At 43.7% G+C, this 14422-nt stretch overlaps 2 protein-coding genes across 3 annotated transcripts in view; both read right to left on the bottom strand.

Annotated features, from left to right (window-relative positions):
* Positions 1-7286, bottom strand: part of foxo3b (forkhead box O3b) — a 43389-nt gene extending 36103 nt beyond the window's left edge. Inside the window, exons 1-2 of the mRNA XM_085383303.1 lie at positions 6885-7286; positions 5813-6533 (exon numbers count right to left, since the gene is read on the bottom strand). Coding sequence (XP_085239429.1) covers positions 5813-6370 — 558 coding nt within the window. The 5' untranslated portion in view covers positions 6371-6533; positions 6885-7286. The remainder of the gene's footprint in view (positions 1-5812; positions 6534-6884) is intronic.
* A 5203-nt stretch (positions 7287-12489) lies between these two features.
* The window catches only part of afg1lb (AFG1 like ATPase b), a 31470-nt gene continuing 29537 nt past the window's right edge, over positions 12490-14422 (bottom strand). For both annotated transcript variants that reach the window (XM_085381933.1, XM_085381931.1), the window contains one exon: positions 12490-14408. In XM_085381933.1, coding sequence (XP_085238059.1) covers positions 14262-14408 — 147 coding nt within the window. In that variant the 3' untranslated portion in view covers positions 12490-14261. The remainder of the gene's footprint in view (positions 14409-14422) is intronic.

The raw sequence follows: 14422 nt of genomic DNA on the forward strand, positions 1-14422 counted from the left end.
CAGGTCGTTCTGAGGGTGACATGGGTGGTGAGGATCCAGAAAATTAAGAGAAAAAGAGAGAAAGAAATCAGAAAGTGTGCTTTTTTATTGTCCAGCCTCCTTAATGTTCACACAAAGCTCTCCGGAGACTTCAAAATGTGCTTCTTTCTGTGTGTTTCATAGGCCTGACTAATTATGACAGAAAATCTGAAGAAGAATACAGGTTTTAATGCAGAGTCAGATGGATAGACAGATAAGGTAATGAAAAAGAAAGAAAAGCAGATGCTGGCACTTGTTGACGTACAAGCGGCCAAAAGTATTTGGACACCTTTGTTATCTTACATCTGTGAGTTTTTAATTATTGTTTCCTTGTTCCACTGAAAGGGGAATCCGAATGCTTCAGCACACAAATGAATACAAGACTATAATAGCGCATAACCTTGCAACATAGTTTGGGAAACACCCTTTCCTGCCAAACCACGTCTTTAAATCTGCAAGTGCAGATATTTTTGCGAGTACAGTGTCAGAAAACATCTGCATTTGGAACAGCTGAAAATGACAAATACAGAGTGAGTAAACCAAAATATAAAAGTTGTACAGCTAAGCAATGCCCTCAGGCTCACTACACTCTCTCTGTAAGCCAATGGGGGCTCCTATTTTGCATTGTTTTCTTGAGGTAGCTGATTATGGCCTCTTTAAAATAACACGTTTGGAAACTGACTTTACACTGACTCCAAGCCAGGTGTCATCACCCATCCCCTCCCACCATCTCACCCATGAGCTTATATGGATTGATTTCCCAGTTGGTCTTGCAGCATAATTTCTCCCTATGACTTATGCAGAAATTGCATATGGATATGATTTTGATTTGTCTGCATACTTTTGTCCCTTTAGAATGATTTTCAGATGCACATCTAGATGGGAAAAAGCTGCTTGGGCCTTTTAAAGAAGATGTTCCCATAGATTGGAATGGAACTGGATTGGAAATGGAACTGGAACAGAACCTGGGGGTTTCCTGCACACCGAGGTTGACTGCTCTGGAAGACGCTATTCACACTTGAGGGGGAGCCTGAAGCTGGTGTGTTCCTACAACCCATTGTCCCTTTCGTCTTACGCCCTTCCTTGGGGAATCACAGCCAGAGGGCAGTTGTAATACCCCAATTTAGAGCAAAGCTTGTTAATTTACCCCCTCCTCTCGTCCCCTCCTCTTACTGTCTCCCCCCCCCCCCCCCCCCCCCCTTTTTTTTTTTTTGCTTCACTTCCTTCACATTGGTAATTTCCCAGCTCCATCTGAGAGGACTTCAGATTGTGCTCCACATACATACAGACACATACACACACCACCCATTTCTCCTGTCTAATCTTTTTTGGTATTCTCCTTCAGTATTATGAGAGTTTCTTTAATATCCCGTCATCAACCTCAAAGAGTGCTTAAAGCTGAGGTAGGCCACATGTTTTTCCTCTGGCTGGACAAAAGAAATCCTTAATAATACAACTGTAATTTAAGTGGTCTGGGAGGGAACTAGACTCGTTTGCCTCCCTTGGACTCTGGTTTTAGGCTTTAGAAAATCCAGCCCTATTACGAGAGACTGGTCAATCACGTCTTTTCAGAACAGATCAGGTGAGTAGTCATATAAAAGGTGAAATAAAAATAACAATTTTACTATGGCATGCAGGGTTTCAGCTCATATCAAGAACTATTTTCACTATTTTCTGGTGTTTTATTTGATTTGCTGTTTCTAGAATTCGATCTGCACTCAAGCTGGGCTCCTATCACCCAAATAAATCTCATCCAACACTGGAATAATGAGCAAGGAATGAAAAGTGAAGAAAGCTGTATTTTCCCCCTACTTCCCTTTTTCTCCACCTTGTCCCGCTGTAATAGAAACAATAAATAATTTCGGCTCCAAAGAATCAACTGTTTCGGAGTGCCTGGATAATCAAACACAGGTTTTTGTAACTCTCTTTTCCGCACAAAATCAGATGGTCTAATATGTAACGGTTAGGTCCGGAGCCTGTTTCTATCCCTGCGTGTGTGACTGTTGCAGTTGTTCTGTAGATGAACCTGTTTTCTTTTCTCTTTGTAGAGTGAGAATCAGATAAGGTGCCTTTAACTCATGTGGTTGTGACTCAGTGTTCTGCGGTTTCAGCTGAACGTGAAGTCTCTCCAAGTATCCATCAATTATCCAAGGACTTTAATATTTGTTTAAAGTGTGTTGCAACCATAAGGATCTTAAAGACTAACATAATTTAATCAATAAAATTAATTTCAGATCCCTGTATTAATTTACAACTCCTGAACTGTTTCGATAAGCCCGAACATGACCAGACAAATGCACTAGATATGTCTCAGCATGTCCGTGTGGAAATGTCTGGTCTAACCCTATTTAAAAAAAACACACACAGACAAGAGCTTAAGCAATCAGCTTTATATCAGATGGTGATAACCGTACTTTATGTGCAGTGTAGCTGTTACAACCTCTTAACCTTAATTACCAATGTGACATAACTAGGGCTTGGCCTGTGACGGGCAGCCATTGGGAACAGGGAGCCTATTACAACGAGGTTAAGTAACACTGGAGCACAAAGTTCACTGCAGCTCAGAATACTTGCGTGTACTTGCACAGAAATACACACAGGTGCACCTAATCTTTCGTTTATGCAAACAACACGCACACACACACAAACCCAGTGTTATGCATGTGCATGCATGTGTGCTATTTTGAGATTCACTCCCCCGCCATACCAAAGCTTTTTAACACACATTTCAGCAACTCTGAACCAGACCACCCCCACCACCACCACGACAGAAACCTTGCTGAGAAACTGCAAAATATACTGGTTCAGTCCAAAAAGTTAGGTGTATTTGGTCTAGCACACTCAGGAAAAATGCTCATTGGATTCTGCTTCTGAGGGCAAAAAGACTAGTATAGAATTTTTGATAAGAATAAAGAAAAGATAACGTTTTTCTTTTAACTTAGGAAATGAACACTTGTTTTCAGTGTCTAAGAACAAGTTAATGACAAATGGTACATGTTTCAGGAAAAGAACATCCAGTTTCCGTACCCGATTAAAGACAATCTAAGGTAATAAAAGCGTTATTGTTGGCTATCTGCTTTTACTGAGGCTGATGGTTAACTGAGAAAGACATGGAGCACAATGTTGTAGGTGGGAACCTGGAGAGAGACCTCAGGAGGATTACTAGGATTTGCTCAGCAAATCTCCTCAACAAAGGTGCCCTGGGTGCATGAAACTGTAGGTGTTCAAACCTCTGTGTGGAGGTGAAACCTAAGAGCAAAGGAAAGGGACTCTGAGGTCCCCATGCAGAGGCAGTCCTCTGAAAACTGGGCTCTGCAGGCTGTCTTTAGTTTCATGGGCTTTTCACTAAAGCCTTAGTACAGCTTGGGACATGCTCAGGCCTTAATGCTGAGAAGCCTGCTCATTATTTCAGAGCTGTAGAAGTGTCATCCTTTAAAAATCCAGTGTTATTGAATCACAGATTATTTCAACACAGATTTCAATAAAGATTTGGTGAATCCCTGCAACATGTTTAACTTTTTTTTCTCCAGTTTGAGACGTTTTGTATAACACTTTGAATAACTAGATTCCTCTATGAAGGAAAATGATCCCAGCTGTGGACGTACACCTAATGAACTTGTGGCTTTGATAAACATCACCACCCTGCAGATGGTATTTTACATCCCTAAACGCCACTGGAAGTAAAGCCCAAGATCAGCTGGAATGAATGGCCTGTATTTGTGTAGCACTTTCCTAGTCCCTAAGGACCCCAAAGCGCTTTACACATTCAGTCATCCACCCATTCTCACACACACATTCACACACTGGTGATGGCAGCTACATTGTAGCCACAGCCACCCTGGGGCGCACTGACAGAGGCGAGGCTGCCGAACACTGGCGCCACCGGGCCCTCTGACCACCACCAGTAGGCAACGGGTGAAGTGTCTCGCCCAAGGACACAACGACCGAGACTGTCCAAGCCGGGGCTCGAACCGGCAACCTTCCAATTACAAAACTCTCTGTTCTTGAAGTCTGGAAACCTGCAAGCACAAACCACTTTATCTAATTTACTACCACCGCTCCAGCACCAAAACACATTAAATGGAAAGTTTTCCTCAGCATCACACATGTAAACAAACCAGCACGCACAAGAATATGTTTCTGGTTAGTCAGTTGGCAAGTATCCTGAAGATTCCTGATCCAGACTTCTAATTTCTGTGTTTACCTTTGCTCAGGCTAAAAACAAATCCAATCTGATTCACAAAAGATGTTTTTTGGAAACCTCAAGGCACTCTTCCTAATGGCCTCAATAAACGTTGCTCACTGCTCATTTCCTAGAATCTCAAAGGATGTGATGGGTAGCATGACGCCGAGAGACACACTGGCCACTTGAATGAAATATGCCTGGTTAAAATAAACTGCACTACTCTGTATCACAGATCTGTGATAGAAAAAGACGTCAAAACTCTGTTACAGCTAAAAGCAGCTAGAGTCTGCCTGTCTTATTCAACAAAAAGAAGAAAGAAGAAGGCATAGGCTGTGAGCCCCGGCCAAGATTTACTGACAGGACATGTGTAACACTAAACCTCTGACAGCTTGGCCCTCATGCCCGAAATTCCAGGAGTAACAGCCCTGCATGGTGACGGTGAACTCGGCCTTGATGAGGCTACACCCCGAACCATATCACATAAGAAAACTTGAGAAGGCCTGACAAAATATGGGCCCCCAAAGGACCGATCCTTCAGCTTATGGTGGGTGTTAATCTCTGCCCTTTGACCTTTTGTACTTCCCTCCAACGCCCTCTCTTTTTTCACAGTCCCCATATGCCTTTTCAGTCACCAGATCGATGCATAACAGCTCGCCCAAACTCAGGGCAGATCTTATGTAATTCCCCCATGGTAGGATCAGCAACCTTGGCAGTTGCCTACCTGACCCAGGAGACTGGCAGATCCCTGCCAAGGTTTACATAACAAATAGCAAACAGGGCAATGCCTCTGTGGTTACAATAACATAATGGAAATGTGTCTCATATATATATATATTTTATCCAAGTGACTATCAAAGTGTCATTCTAGTATCGCAACCACAGAAAGACTGAATGGTTTCACTGAACCAACCACAGTGAGGTTTCATTGCAGAGGTTAGTCATAAAAGGAAGGCCTCGGGATTCAAATGTTTCCACTGAGCACTAGTGTTAAATTGTTATGTTTACATTCAGCTCCTTGGCCAACCGGATTAGCTGCTGTTCAGTAACTGTCTTATATAACTGCATCATTCTTTGAAAGTCTTATGTAGCACCGCTTTACTCAAAATATGCCACTGTGTTTCCAGACAAACTGGTTCAAGTGTTCGTTTGCTCCATTTCCAGCCATCAAAGAAATATCACGGATCAGGAACTTGGAATTTTTCCAAGTCTTATAATGTTTTTTTGGAATAAGCTCCTCCTGTCACATTTTGTTACATTTAGAAGATAATTATGTAAAGGATTTACCAATCCTCATGCTGATTAAAGAGATTCGTGATCTTAAATGGCCTTAAAAAAAACCTGTGTTTTCTTACTGCTCTGTAATTTTTTCCATTAGCATGATAATGAGAGGTGTAATGAGTGCCAGACTTCCCAAATAAATAGAAGCTGAAAGGGGGGGGGGGGGGAGGGGGGAATCTACAGTCTTGGCATAATTGAGTGCATGTGAGTGTCTGTTTGTGAGTGTACGTCAGTGGGTTTGCAAGCCACATGCTTTTTGTTTTTGTTTTGATGGAGGAAGGGAGGGGGGGGGGGGGGGGCTGGTGGGCTGGATGGTGGGAAGACTCTTACCTTCCATCCTGCGGAGCTGTTGCTGTCGCCTTTGTCTTTGAAGTAAGGGATGGATCTCACCATCCACTCATAAATCTGGGACAGTGTCAGTCTCTTTTCTGGCGAGCTCTCAATGGCTTTGGTTATCAGGTCGGCGTAGGAGAGATTCCCCCAGGCGTTACGGCGAGATGATGTTTTCCTTGGGGTCTGCACGGCAGACAAGCTGCTGGGGTTCAGAGCGCCAGGGGTGGCCGTCGGGGAGTGTGTGGAGAGCGGGGAGCCACTGCTCTCCTGGCCGGGTGAGGAGAGCGCTCCATCGGCAATGGGACTGTTGCTACTCTGATCTTCTGCCGCCGCGCCAGAGCCATTGACACTGATGGCAGCCGCGGTGGCACTGTCCTCTTCGTCATCCTCTTCCTCGGGTATAATATCTGTGTCATTGCTCTCCGGCTTCACCGCGCTCGAGTCCGGTCGCGGCAGAGGCCAGGTGCAAGACCTTGGCCGCTTTTGGGGCTCAAAGTCCGGGTCTATAGCCACTTCCAGGTCCTTGAGTGTGTCGGGGAGCGGAGCCTCAGCCATTCTCTCCGGCTCCAATCACAATCTCGCCCCCGCTGCCAGATAATAAAGTTAAAGGACAAGAAATGGAGAGCTGTCAAAGTCGCATCCCATGAATGCGCGCTCCCGTCCTTTGTTGCTAATTCTATAGCAGGTAAGTCCCGAGAAAAACTTCAGTTATTCACGCCTGGGAAGGACAGGAAGAAAAACAAGAATCAAACCCAAAGCACTTGGTTATAGAAAAGCAAAAAAGCATAAACGACAAAAAAAAAAAAAAAAAAAAAAAAAAAGCCGAGTCTACAAAACACAGTGCTAAATGTGTCAGTGAAGCCACACTAGTACTATTTAAACATGGCACCCCGTGATCTTCACTACATTTATAATAAAATACTACTTCACTAATACTACTTCACTAACAGAAGCTCTACGTATAATCCCCTCCTGCTGCAAGAATCTGGAGAGCACCGGCGGAGGAGAAAGTGCTAAAGCTTCCTTTCTCTGGGGCATAAATCTGTTACGAACACTTTAAATTAAATACCTTGCACGGCCGGTCACTTGATAGCACAAAAAACCCTCAAATACAGAAAAGACTAAATCCCGGATTGTCCACAGCCACTTCCAGTTGCCATCTTGACTCTTTTCTCTTTCACTCCTCAAGTGCGCACAGCGATGTAAATGCAGACAGGACGCATGCAGGGCAAGTCGGTGTCGATGTGGAATAAGACTGCCACCTCACTCCGGGTTACTACTGTATCTCGATCTGCCCTCCACACACTGAGATACATACACACGCGCATGCATAGGCTCACACACGCGCATGCATAGGCTCACACACACTCTTTACACACACGCGCGCACGCAAGTCGATTAAAGACCAGCCCTCTGGATCCTGCGCATGGGATCGCCTTTTAAAGTGACACTACAGTTACATCGGACAGCTGTATCTCTGCGCTCAGAGGAGGCTGGAACTAAAGATTGCTGCACGGCTGGGACACGTCCTGACATGTCAGTGAAGTGCAAAGAAATTAAAGGACACAGGAGGAGAAGGAAGAGGGAGAAACACTGAAGTCCTTAACATGTTTACTTCAGAAAGGATTTCACTGTTATTGGAAAGCTAACATATTGTTTCAGGAAATGGAATTTGTGCCACAACAGGTGCAGGTATATATATATATTTTTTTAAAACGCAACAAGTTTAATGTCAGTTGCTTCATAAAACCTTATAAATTGTTACATTTATCAAGTTTTATATATGATGCAATATTAAAATTATTCGTTTTTTCGCCAAAACATATCTAAAACATTTATATTAAAGTGATATTTAAAAACATACTGATTTACATCCATCTTTAAAGTTAACTTCCTATTCAGTACTCAAAGTTCAGTGGCCGATTGTGCCTTTAATCAGTCAATCACGCCCAGACCACTCCCACTTTTGTAGTCCAGAATTACGTCATCCCTTCTAGAGATGAGGAGAGTAATCCTAGATGGTTCTCGGTCCAGTAAGTGATGCTCTGGGCCTCCATCCCCTCCTCCCCGCTGCTTCTCCTCCACCTTGACTGCTTCAAAAGAGCCTCGTCCACGTCTTTGTTTCACCGAGCGCGCGTGTTCGCCTTTCTGTGCAGGAATGCGCGTTCATGAAAGACTGAAGCAAAAATATCACTGAAGCATTACAGTATGGATTCATTACTTTATCTTTTCAAGCATTTGATCCAATAACACGTTACAATTTATGTGCTGCTTTCTTTTGTTGATTTATCGCGTTTAATTTCTATGGCGTCATTGTCACATTTAAGGGTGAGGATATTGCTTCCAGTCAGATCATGCAAATAAACAATGTATTATCCATTTGCTGGCCTTTGAGTAAATCTCATCACAGTGCACAAGCATTAAGTATCAGTTGGTTGTTATTATTAACACTATTGTTTTACTGTGCTCAATGACACACATTTTCCCAGGTGGCCTGGTAGCCTACAGCTCACACGCTCATCCACAGCAGCAGGCTAGAGTGTGTACTGTACAGAATTACACACACACACGCATTGTGGGATGGTTTTTGTTCTCTTCATGTCAAAGAGAATACCTGATGCAGCAGTTTGGCGCCTGCCGAGAACTACAGAGTTAAATGCTCAGTGGATGTTCAGCGGGAGGTCAGGATGTCTGAGTTTACACACACACACACACACACACACACACACACACACACACACACACACACACACACACACACACACACACACACACACACACACACACACAAAAGCCCTGTGTACTTTCACCAACATGATCACACTTTTATCTTTCAGCTGCTTTATATCAGGCTGAATCTTCAAGATATCCGAAGGGAGTTAGTGTTTGGTTACTCGGGGAGAATTTTAAGAATGATTTTGTTTGGGTTTAATATTTTTGCAGCAGTAAATCATTAACTACACTACATTTGATGGTTTCCCCCGCTCTAACTACTATAAATCTGATGCACCGATTGTTATTTTTAAAATTATTTCAAGAACTTTGAGACATTTTTACACTGAATCTGCTCTTATAAACCTTAAAATTGGCTTTATTTGTATAACTTATTTTGCTTTGTAGTCTTTTATTTTCTTCCATAGCTGTAGCAGTTATTTCTTGAGCACATTTATAGCATCTATTTAGCCAAAAAAGCCTCAACCTTTAGATCAGTGGTGTCAAACATAAGGCCCAGGGGCCAGAATTGGGCCAGCTGGACGGCTTTGGAAAGTGAAAACAAGGGTGCAGATTTTGGTCTTTTAATTATACACATATACATATACATACATACATATATATACACACACACATATATATATATATATACATACATACATATACTGACTTGTGTTTGCTCTGTCATCTGGTCAGCAATATTGACATGCACATTTAAAATAATGTGCCTATATTTTCTTTTATTCTATGTAATATTTTATAAGTGGAAGGTATGCACTCTACTTCCTTTCTAGGTCAGTTTGTTGTGCTCCAAGATAAGTCAGCTTCACCCTACATGCCCCTTCTGAAGCTTGTAAATCCAGGATTGTCAACACACACAAATTAAAAAGCATCTGAATTTTAACTCCTCTTCTTTCGTCCAGGTGAAATCACAACATTATCAGGACAGTTTTAGGCAGCAGCCTGATAAGCGAATGGATGATATGACGGTGGATAGGAGTCAAAAGGTGAACTGTTTTAGTCTTCCCTATGTCAGCATGGGGTATCTAGAATCCAGGCAGGCTGAGACGACAAACATCCCTCTAAGCCAGCGTAAATCATCCAATTAAGACAATCACAAAGCAAGGGCGGCCTTCTCTGTTTATGTCAGATGTTTACCCCAAATGGCATAATGGTCTGATTGGATTAGGGGCCTCCCCGTGGGTGGAGATCGTTTTAAAAAAAACAAATCCCAAACTTTAATTGAAAGTTGTATGGTGGGTGGACTTGCATCCTTTACTACCCACTCAAGCACATTTTAATGATTGCACACATGATGTGTGTACACGCACCCACATCGTGTGTATGTGTGTGTAGGTGTGTGCGCTTAAATCTAATGAGATTATACATTTACCTCAGTGTTTTTGTAAGCTACTTGTTCCATGATACTGGCTGGATGGACACTTCGTATAAACAAACTATGTTACATAACGGTCTTGGTTTAGATAATGTAGTCTGTAGTCAGAGTGGGTTTGTCTGTGATGGAGCGGTGCACTGTGATGACCTTATCCTTAAATGTTAAGCCCTCTGCCGCCTCCTACAGGCTCAAATGAGGGAAGTGCAAACGAATATGGATAACACAGTTAAAGTTCAAACTGACTTTGAATTTACACGAAAATATAGATGATATACAAGAAACATATTTATATTTTAATAACCACAAATTAGATATGCGCAAACTTACTGATCAAGTTGTTAGGTACACCTGCTCAGCTCCTTGTTACTGCAAATATATAATCAGCCAATCACATGGCATCAACCCAAAACAATTAGGCATTGTCAAGATGATCTGGTGCTCGAATTGTGGATCAGAATCAGGAAAAAAGGTGATTTAAGTTAGTTTGAAAGTGCCATGGTTGTTGGTGCCAGATGATGAGCCAGTCGGAGTATTTCAGAAATAACTGAACAACTGAGATTTTTCCACGCAACCATCTCTAGGTTTCCACCAATAAAAAAGAAAATATTCAGCGAGTGGCAGTTTTTCCAGCGTAAATGCGCTGTTGATGCTACAGGTCAGAAGCGAAGGGCCAGACTGCTTAAATGACTGCTTGTTACAACTAAAGTATGCAGAGGAGCATCTCTGACTGTACAGCACGTCAAACCTTGAAGCAGATGGGTTACAGCAGCAGAATTCCACACTGGGTGCCTCTCCAGTCAGCCAAAAAAAAAAGGAAAATGGGGCTTCAATTCACCCGAGTTCACTAGGTGTTGGACAACATGACACTGGAAAACTGTCGTCTGGTCTAATGGGTCTTGATATCCAACATTTGGGTGGTAGGAATTAAGTATAAACAACATAGTCAAACGAGCTTGCAAAGAAAAGCGTCTGGACTTCTTTAAGTTGCTTGAAGACGTTTCACCTCTCATCCGAGAAGCTTCTTCAGTTCTAAGGTCAAATGGTGGGGAGCCAAACAGCCACTTCACAAGCGTATGGCACAACATAGAAGAGCCACCTCCACAGGGCAAGACTCAGCAGTCCATCTGCATCTTAAGGATAAAGGACACTCTTTCGAGGATGCCAATGTTCAAATTTTGGACAGAGAGGACAGATGGTTTGAAAGAGGAGTGAAAGAAGCCATCTATGTCCACTGTGAGCGACCATCTTTGAACAGAGGCGGTGGTTTACGACACCAACTGTCTGCCATCTATAATCCAGTTTTGAGTTCCCGCCCCAGACACCTTAACGCCCACTCACATCCTGGGCCATCTGACCTCAGGAATTCGCATGATAAGGTGGGGCCAGGTTTCATAATGAGCTCACCCGAAACCCTGGCTGATTGGGACCCACACCCTTTTTCACACCTTGGCTCAGGCGATTAGAGGATCATCAGGGGGTCCTTTTGTCCCTCTTTGGGGGGATACTCCCACTAGGTTTAAATCTGGGACTCCCCACCATTTGACCTTAGAACTGAAGAAGCTTCTCAGATGAGAGGTGAAACGACTTCAAGCAACTTAAAGAAGTCCAGACGCTTTTCTTTGCAAGCTCCTTTGACTACGATGACCTGGATGACTGAGAACCTTCACAGATATAAACAACATAAAAGCATATATATCCATCCTAACCTCGTATCAATAGTTCAGCAGCCTGGTGATGATGTAATGGTGTGGGGGATTTTTTCTTGGCATACTTTGGGCCTTTCAGTACCAACAGAGTATCTTTTAACCACCACAGCCTAAGTGAGTATTGCTGCTGACTGTGTCCATCCTTTCAGGGCCACAGTGTACTGATGGTTGCTTCCAGCAGGATAACACATCATGTCACAAAGCTCAAATCATCTCGAACTGGTTTTTTGAACATGACAATGAGGCCACTGTACTCAAATGTCCACAGTCACCAGAACCAACAGAACACCTTTGTGATGTGGTGGAATGGGAGATTTGCATCATGGATGTGTAGCTGATAAATCTGCAGTAACTGTGTGATGCTATCATATCAATATGGACCAAAATCTCAGAGGAATGCTTCCAGTATCTTGTTGAATCTATGCCACAAAGAATTAAGGAAACTCTGAAAGGACTTGCAATTCCAAAGTTTAACTGATGAAGTGGATGGTGTCTATATATACACACTCTCTATATACTATATAGTCCTCTTAATCCTGTTGTCATGTTGAAATATGGGCTCTAAGTTGCTTCAAATCATCAATTTGGCTCAAATGTCATAAAAACCTTACAGAGAAATTTAAAGATCTATTCAAAAAGTGCACAAATAAAACAAATATTATTGCGAGACAAAGTCAACTTTATTTTCTCTCCGATTTCATAGAAAGCTTACAAAAATGGCAGAAGTTCCTTAAAATAAAATACATTAAGTATATTGAATAATAGCAAGCATATCCTTTTTTTTTTTTTTTTTTAAATGACATCAGAAACAGCAGTATGCGACATTACGTGATGGCAGAGCTTCAGTTCATCCTTTGTCATTTTTTTTTTTTTTTTTTTTTAATAAATAGGACAGGGGGAATGAATGAGAGAAAGAGGGGGAGAGAAAGAAAGAAAACCAAAGGGGAGAAGAGACGGTGAGAAGGGGGGGAAGAGAGAGAAAAAAAAAAAAGAACTCCTGGGTCACCTGTATGGAGAAAAAAAAAAAACAAACAAAAAAAACAAACAGAGGAGACAGCAAACAACAAAGAGCAACATAATAATAGAGAAAACAAAGCACCATCACAATAAACTAGCTAGTCATAGATATCAATATTTACTAAATAATAAACGATATTGTGCAGCACGCAAGATAGACAGCGCACAGTGTGCTTTGAGGCAGCAGCCAAGAAAGCTTTAGTCCGCGTCTGTGAATACCCATGTGTGCATACCTGTGTGGATCAGCATGCTTGCATTCCAAAGGTTCCTTCATGTAATGATCTGCTAGGGAGTGTGGGGGGGCCACAGCCCCGTCCTCCAGGGTATGAAGCGGGTATGGAGGAGATCAAAACTCCAGACATCCAGAGGCCCCCAGAACACAAGAGACCAAGGAAGACCAACAGAGGGGCAGCCGCGCCACTGTCCCAGTAAGAGCTGAGGAGAGTCCCAGATGAGGGCTCGCCCAGCAGCCGCGGAGCAGAAGTCAGGGGGAGTTGCAGTGACGCGCCCGTGAGCTCCGCCGGCCCCCAGCTGTGCCTGAGTGACCGAGCCCCAGGCCGAGAGGCCGGGGGCACCCCACCTCCAAAGGGGCCCGTGCGAGCCCCAGGCCCCGACAAGCGGCCGCCAAGGAGTGAGCCGGTGTGTACCCGGACGCCCACCCCCAGACACAAAGAACCACCAACACACCGACACCTGAGGGAGTCCGCCACCGGCAGGGGAAGTGGTGGTGGGTGGAGATAGGCCTCCAAACCTTGGAGGGCCTGAGGTGTCCCCAGAGAGGTGGCGTCTGATACCCAACCTGACATATAGACACAGACATACAGGCACACACAGACACAAACATCCATTCCCACCCTCATGCTCTCATATGCACTCACTCCACACTCAACCAACGTGGAGACAGACATAAAGAGACGCTGTACACACGATCACACTCCCCAAGCGTACTCTACAAACCGGGTCTAGGTACCCTTGCCCCTGGAGGGGGGAATTGCACCCAGACCCAGGTGGTGTTACCCTTTTCCCTGCGGTGGGGAGAGGCAGACCACCCCGACTCCGCAGCAGCAGGGAGGCCCCACACTCCAGACCGCAGTCGGACGGCCAACTCCTCCTACTAGCCCTCCCGCTCCAGCAGGCCGCAGAGAATGGGGGTGGGAGAAGACTCGCAAGCATATCCTAAATCAACATCAGTGCTCAAATGGACAGCTTGAAAACACCTTGCCCTTTTCACATCCACCCACTAGAGGGCAGTAACCAACTGCAGTGAAACACACTTCCCTCCTCTCTAAAGTGAGCGCCCGTTTGCCTGTGGTTTACTCATGTTAGAGAGGTTTTCATATTATTTAAAACAAATCGTTTTCAATGGGGAGATAGTGCATGTCACAAAAAAGGACCAGGCAGAAAAAAAGTACAACACACACACAGGTACTATGCTTTGTTTTGCCTTGTTAAATATTGATTTCTCTGAAGAAGAAAAAGATGATTTTGGTTTCCCAAAACAGACTTGGTCTTTTCTACTTCTGCTTAACTGAATACATCTCCTATGCAGTGTTAGTGCTTAGAGGCTCTGTGCTGTGCCGAGGTAGATAATTATCATGACAGTTAGGAACAGGCGCTAAGTTTCACTGTGGGTCTTTCTGCGATTGCGGTCTCCCTCCAGCCAGTATGCCTCCGTCTGCATCTCCATCAGTCTAGAGATTGTCCTCTGGAAGGCAAAGATCTCTTCCTCGGCTGTGAAGAGGGTAAGTCGCTCTGCTGCCTCCTGAATAGACGAAT

This window comes from Rhamphochromis longiceps, linkage group LG15 (assembly GCF_057381845.1).
Source record: "Rhamphochromis longiceps isolate RC_006_pf linkage group LG15, R_longiceps_female_GT1.1, whole genome shotgun sequence".
Lineage (NCBI taxonomy): Eukaryota > Metazoa > Chordata > Actinopteri > Cichliformes > Cichlidae > Rhamphochromis > Rhamphochromis longiceps.